At 38.6% G+C, this 7624-nt stretch overlaps 1 protein-coding gene across 1 annotated transcript; it reads left to right on the top strand.

Moving 5' to 3' along the window:
- Positions 1 to 3612: 3612 nt before the first annotated feature.
- Positions 3613 to 6418, top strand: LOC113495084 (the record flags this gene model as incomplete). The annotated part of the gene is made up of 3 exons (XM_026873679.1): positions 3613 to 3632; positions 3871 to 3905; positions 6078 to 6418. Coding segments are annotated over exons 1-3 (396 nt in total), but the record flags the coding sequence as incomplete, so codon positions are not given.
- Positions 6419 to 7624: the final 1206 nt, after the last annotated feature.

Below are 7624 nucleotides of genomic sequence, written 5' to 3'. Positions count from 1 at the left end.
TGCGAAATATAGGACACATAAATTTTGGATACTACTTGTACCTACTGTATAAATATAGGCCTTTACCCAAAAGTAATAAATATAAAATAACAAATTTAGAACTTGTAAACTGCACTTTGATTGTTATAAAACAAGTACCCAAATAAGATTTTAACTGGTATAGGTTTGAATTCCTATATTTTCGATGAAAAACATTGCGTGCTGAATAAAATACAGCTGATACAAAATGCCTTTTTACAAAGTTAACTCCGAACAAACTCGATCATAACACTACAAAATTCACAGAATATAGAAACTATCTGAATAATAAACGGAAGAGCACAGTTGACAGCAATGAAAAAAAACATTTTCCATACCGATGAATGTACATGCAATTACTAACACCCTATCATTTTTGATAGATTGGAAAATTGGCAAATTTAAGATATAAGTAGTTGTAAAGTGGAGGTATAATTAGAGGTTTAGGAATCTTTTAAGTTTTAATCTAGCCATGTTTATCACAGTATTGCGGTGAAGTAATACCACTACACTATAGTAATACCTAGGCATATGATACAATGCTGCTATAGGCCTCTTCGCATATTGGCCAGGTTTGAGCATTTGATCATGACACACGACTCTATCTAGCTACTGTCTAATAAAAATAAAACTAAATATTTTTTTGGAACGATTCACTTACGACTATTTTCCAAATCCTCTGGCTAAAATAATAATAATATAATAAACATATTTATTTTCTCACCACAACATCAGTTACACGATTAGCCTTGTAAATATATTACATTAGTTTATTGTGGGAGACTGGTGCCTGAACTAGGCGTTAGCCTGTATTTCTGGCCACCAGGCCTCCTTGCCAATTAAACAATTGTTTAAGCAATAATCAAGAGCAGATTGTTGTGCTATTTAATTATATTCTATTCTATGGCATGTTAGTGATGTCAGTGTTAAATTGTGAGTGTGTTTAGTTTTCTAGTGAATTTTGTGTGTGTGTGTGTGTATGTGTGTGTGTGTGTTATATACATGCCTATTTATTTTCCTTTTTTTTTTTTATTCTACTATTTTTAATAACTTTTCGGTTTTTTCGTAGTTCAGAGACAGAAGCCACTCAGTGACAGTTTTTTTGCATGCTTGTTTCGTAAGCGGGAATATATTTAGGTTTCTGTTTATGTTATTGTAGAGGTATGCTCCGATGAAGCAGAAAAAGCGATTGGCAAAACGGTTGCGAAAATGAGCGTTTCCTCGGTCCGCGGGATTGAAGTGTCTTTTCTGTACGCCAGAGGACTGAGTATAGGTAAGGAGCGAGTGTTGCTTTAAAACCGTATGTAGGATAAAAAGTTGGCGAACAGTTAAAACTTTATACTTCTTATAGAGCTCCTCTGTGGGAAAGCAGATTTCTAAAAGCGATGATACCTTGAGTATCACTCGCTGTGCACGCTCCAACTGCATTAAAGAGGTTTTGTAGGTACCGCCCCAGGTAGTAATGCAATAGGTAAGTAGGGATTGACAGAGACTGAAGTAAACCGTTTTTCTGAGACTTTCGTCCGCCACTTCTCTTAAGTTCTTGAAGACAAAAATCAGTTTGCGGATTCTAGCAGTAAGGGATTCGATGTGCAGGTTAAAACTAAGGGAAGGGTCCAGAGTTACTCCAAGATATTTGGTTGATAGCGTTTGCTCTAGAGTAGTACACTCGCATTTTGCGACATGGGGGTTAGGGCACGCATGGGCTATAATGGAAAGGGGAGTTGTGGAAGGGCCAGCATTGCGGCACGAAAATGGCATATATTTGGTCTTTGCAGAATTTAATGTCAGTGAATTACTACGCAGCCACTCGGATACCTCATTAAATCCTCGCTGGGCGAAGTCAAACACTTCTGTCCATGACGGAGAGTGAAACACAAGAGCCGTGTCGTCCGCAAAAGTAAAGATTTTACCCCTAAGGAGGTTGAGCGCGCACAGGTCATTAATGTAGATTAGGAATAACGAAAATGAAACTGACAATACTGAAACTTGAACCCAATATAATCATAAACTGATGCGTGGGCGATGACGTCACAAGTCGAACGTGGATAAAATGTGACATTTATTTTTAACGACATTATCAAGAAAACTACTCACATTTTGGTATTATATCGCGATATAACGAGGCATACTACACTCCGTTGACATAATACCAACCTCCTTAGATCGAAACGTTAAAGTATACGACCTTTTTACCGTAACCTCTAATTACAGCGACCTTGGGAAAAGCCTTCGGTATATTTTTTAACAAAAATCAATTTTGTAACCAAGTAGGTACTTATACTCACTTTTTATACTTATATATACTTGGTTTGTTATAACAAGTTGAAGTTACGTAACACGTATGTAACAATAACAATATTCCGTGAAGTAATAAGTTATGAAGATACTGGGTGTCTACTTCTGCGTCTTAAAGTAATATTTTTGTAGGGTGGAAGAGGGATGGCGCTCTACGCTGTGTATTGTGCTATCACGCTTCCACATCCATACTAATATTATTTCAAGTAGACCTTCTCTGGTAACTTAGTGTGTAACTTAGATGTATTTGAGTGTTCGCTCATAAAGGAGTGTTTGTGCTTACCGAGTTTGTGTGTGGGTTAAACCTTTCTTGTTAACTCTTGTCTCTGGATGGGTGACCGTTCGATTTCTTTTTAATAAATACCTGCCGTTGTGTAAAGAGGTAGACAATCAAGAGTTACTTTTTATGATGGATGAGATAATTATCAACAAAGATTAAAGCAAATTTAAATTTTTCAGCATTTTTCGGCTTTAAATTTTACTAAACCTTCTCTGTACCTTCTCATATTTGACAGAATTATATAAATAAATGATATTCAATTCAACAGCTATTCAAAGTATTAATCCGCTCTAAGTGACTTACGACCGTAAATAGAGAGAATCAATAGACAGATGGATGATGACGGTAATTTTCAGTAATGGAAGGGACTCTGAAATATTATTTGACACAGTTTTTATGTTCAATCCTAAATCCATCAAGGGTTGTCTCTATGATGTCTATAATATAGAGGAGATCAGTCAAGCAGCGTCACACAAAATTAACTCTCTTATTTATGATTGACCTGGGTAGTTTCATTTTTCGAGTTTTGACTGATTTGTTCGTCTAGTGGTAAGTGGCAATGACTGCTATACCGGTGGTTGCGGGTTCGATCCCACCATGGACAAAATATTTTTTTGTGTGATCAGCACGATCATTTGTTCTGTGTCTTTAACATGTATGTATGTAGAAATATGTAAGTGCGTTTGTTAGATGTCTAGTACTAAGAAAATAATCTTTCTAAATGTAGAAAGTTGTGGTATATTGTGGAATATTAGTTTCAGCTCATCGCCGCATCAAAATCCGTTGAGTAGTTAGATAATATAATCATTAAAACGAAAATAGTGACCGAGAGAGGGATTCTTTTATACTATGTAATGATTCACCTATTCAGAACGTTTTAAAAACCCAGTGCTATCAGGAAATTCAGTTCTAATCATGCTAATTAAATCAAGCGTGCTATAAAAACATTATTGAAATGGCCAGCGTTTGTACATTTGAAAAGCAAGCCCCATTAGTAATTACAGCAATAGTTTCACATGAATTTGTATGGCGTGAGGTTTGTACTCAGAGCTTGCAATCATTAAGTGCTATGTAGGTATAATTGAGTTATGCAGGAAAGTGAAATTTTGTGAAGGACATTATGTTAAACATTTGTTTGAAACAAGCTACTGTATAAAAACGTCACTTGTTGGTAAAACGTGTACTGGTAAGTGACGTCACTCAAAATTTCAACTTGAATCATCCTATTTTTTTACTCGATATTAAAAAAAAACATAAAAGTGATTTTTTTTTAGAATCTTTTTCTCGGACAATTTAGGTTTTTTTTTAAGTCAAAGCATCCAGCGTTGGAATCAATCTAAGATAAAAACAAATCTAGATGCTAAATTGAGATCTTAGACCTCACCTGCTACATCCGGTCCTCCGTAACAGTATCCAGTCTAGCTTGAAGGACTTTTCAGGTAGACGTGAAGTCATTCGAATAAACTGGATTACATTCACCTATGTATACCTAAATTTACCATTTTTATCTATGAATAGTTTGGATGGGCGTGTCAAAAATATCAATTTTTGAATTGGCACTAACTGTATTCAATGACTGCGGAATAACTAATGACTTTATTGAATTGAATCTGAAATAAAAAATATTTTTCGTCGTTTTTTTTTCTTTTGTAATGCTAACGAGTTTTTGTACTGGGTAGTTTGGTTCCGCATAGTCGTTTTTCAATCGTAATAAAAATATAGCACGAATTCTGAATAGTGATTGGTTTTCGCGGTATTTTCACATTCATCCATTCGATTTAGGTCACGTTTGGATTGTCTTTGTAATTTAATATTTTGTAATTAAATAATATTATATTTAAACTACATTTCATGGAATCGTGTTTAAGTAAATTAATACTGAAATGTTTTCGAATGTGGGTTTAAAATTAAATATTACGTATTTTAAATCGTACATACATACGTTATTTTTTATAATTGTTTATAATTTTTACTAGCGAAGAATAGTAGTAGTGGAATAGCCCCACTGCTGGGCAAAGGCTTCTCCTGCTACAGCTGTTAGAAATCACTTTTCAAGAGGCAATAAAGAGAGATAGAGAAAAATCAGAAAGTAACATAAATGTTTTTACTACAGATTTTTAGTAAAATACGTTTTTTTGGTTTATATTCTATTTTAACTGTACCCTACGGCCCTGGCACCGTACTTTTCTGCGTTAAAATAAGCCGGAAATTATGACTTTTCGTCGTTTAATTTAAGGTTATTTTTGTCCGCCATTATTCACCGAAATAATAACTGATATTAAGGTATTGTTCATTTTAACAGTGTATTCGTTATTTTATTCATTTTTCTGTGAAATGGCATAATAAAAGTCCAGAGAGCCTACCTCAACGTATCGTGTGGAAGCGAGACCGAGTACTGTACGGTGTAAAGCATGGCTCTCTTTTATAACTGACATATTTTTAATTCAGGATGTGCTGGTAGATCTTGATCTGATCTTGGTTTGAATTAAATAAAGTTGCTCCGAATACTTATACTAGGCTGAATACTAAAATCCAGTAACGAGTATAACTGTAGGCATCCTTTAGTTTAATGATTAAATATTTTGTAATTGACATCTTGGAAAACGGTCGTTTTTAAATGGTGTTCAGTCAAGGTTTTCACAGAAGATGTCGGCGAAACAGTTTCTAAAACTTTACGTTCAATTGTTTTTGGGTAATTGTAGGCGAATAAAATTAATGTAAATCTGTACAATTTTTAACGCTCATTCCTGTGCAAAAACTAAATCTGTTAGGGAATTGAGTCATTATAAGTAGAAGAAACAATGCAATAAAATAAAAACGAAACCAAGTCTGTCTCAAGAAATTCATAACATCATAAAGTTATCAAACCAAATTGAACATTCATAAAACAGACCTCAAAATAAGTTCGGCTATTATTTACAAATGTCTTTTAAGTTTTAATGTGTAGTTGGCACGAAAAGGTTGCATGTCAACGTAGACTAGGCCGAAATAAGGCCTAAGTTAGGACAGTAAATGAGGTCTTCTGGGGACAGGTATTTGCATAAAGTCGCGTTCGTTGTCAAATTTGGTCTTTCATTTTTTTAGGGTTTATTTTGGGAAATTTATAGCTCTGGCAGTTTTAAATAAGTTTACCGATCGACAGTCGGATATTTTTGGGCTTAGGTTAGGTTAGGTTAGGTAGCTTAGGTAATTCTGCGTAAACCGCAGAGGGCGATGGCCGTCAGAGTCGTCCGCGGGTACCGCACGATCTCCTACGAGGCGGCTTGCGTACTGGCCGGATCCCCGCCCTGGGACCTGGAGGCGAAAGTACTCGCGTCGTTGTACCGATGGCGCGAGGAAGAGCGGGCACGGGGCTCGAGGCCGGCGCAGCGACAGATCGCACTGCGCCGAGCTGAGCTCCGTCAGGTCTTGGTGGCGGAATGGCGGCAAAGGCTTCTGCGCCCTGCCGCCGGCCTCGCAACCGTCGAGGCGATCCGGCCAGTGCTCGACAACTGGCTCGGGAGAAGGCACGGCTCCCTGTCGTTCAGGGTGACGCAGGTGCTGTCGGGGCACGGTTGCTTCGGCAAGTACCTGTGTCGCATAAACAGGGAGCCGGACGCTCGGTGCCACCACTGCGTCCATTGCGGGGAGGACACGGCGCAACACACTCTCGCCGAGTGTGCGGCTTGGGAGGAGCAGCGCCGTGTCCTCACAAACGAAGTAGGAGGCGATCTGTCGCTGCCGGCCGTAGTGCGGAAGATGGTCGGTAGCGCAGAGTCGTGGGACGCGGTGGTGTCCTTCTGCGAGGACGTGATGTCGCAGAAGGAAGCTGCGGAGCGGGAGAGGGAGATCTCGACTCCCTTCCCCGGCCGCAGAAAGCGCACCGGGCGTAGGAGGAGGGCGGACAACGCCCTCTTCCAGCCCCCATGAATGGGTTCAGGGGCGCGGGACTCGGGGAAGCCCCCCGCCCCCTATTCCATGGACCCGAGGCGGAGGCGCGAGCGAGTGTCGGCGCGCGCCTCTGAGGCGGTGCACGGGGTAGGCAAACACCTCACTACCCCGTGCACGAGGCGAGGCCCGGACTGACCGGGCCAGCACTAGTGCGGGGCTGCGGAGGAATTTGGACTCCCGCGGCCCCGCGTGCCCACGTGCGAGGAGACACACCGGGGGGTTTTAGCCGGTAAGAGTCCGGCACACCCCTCCGCCTCTCCCCTGGCGGAGGAAGTCCATGAGGATTTCCCCCCGAAAAAAAAAAAAAAAAAAAAGGTAGCTTAGGTAGGCATCATGGGCTGATGAACGAAAAAACCGGTAAGTAAAAAATAAAGTTGTGTAATGTGTAGTACATAAAATATATGAATATCTTTACTCCACCTCTAGTGATAGCGCGTGACTTCGTCCGAGGGGTTAAGCGCAGTTTAAGTTTAAGTGTACGTAACTTCACTTGGTTTTTTGCAAAATATTTAATTTCTGCTCTGCTCTCAGTAATAATAGCGTGATTGTATATCTCCTATAGAATTTCTCAATAAATGGGCTATTTAACACTGAAAGAATTTTCCAGTAGTTCCTGAGATTTACTTTCAAGCAAACAAACAGTTATCATAGCTATTTGCGTATATGTTATCCATTTCACAAAGTTATTAATTCAAGTAGGTATCACAACTCCACAATGGTAGAACGTTTTCTTAAACATAATTTCGTGTAAAAAGGCTTTAACATCAAAATATTTAGTCACAGCAATAAACAGTAACAGCGGAAAGCAATTATTTACTTGCTTTCGGCGGTGCCTTAACTTATTTTGGTAAGGGTTAATTTTTTCATGCTTTCTTTTCCATTTGCCCTCTTTATTACGTTTTTGCTTTGTATTTGAGTGCTGAAATTGGTAAGTAATTGTTTTGTTGAAAATGGTAGACAGTTGATGCTTTTTTTATATTTAGAAATGTTGGTTATTTATGTCAGTCTGTAATTTAATAGTATTTTTACTTGAGTATAAGTTTTTTAAATTTATTTAAATTCAATTTACTTACACATATCTATCGGCTATTGTCGGAC

This window comes from Trichoplusia ni, chromosome 6, assembly GCF_003590095.1.
Source record: "Trichoplusia ni isolate ovarian cell line Hi5 chromosome 6, tn1, whole genome shotgun sequence".
Lineage (NCBI taxonomy): Eukaryota > Metazoa > Arthropoda > Insecta > Lepidoptera > Noctuidae > Trichoplusia > Trichoplusia ni.
The sequence above is the reverse complement of the archived record's forward strand: the minus strand, read 5'-3'. Positions and strand labels throughout refer to the sequence as shown.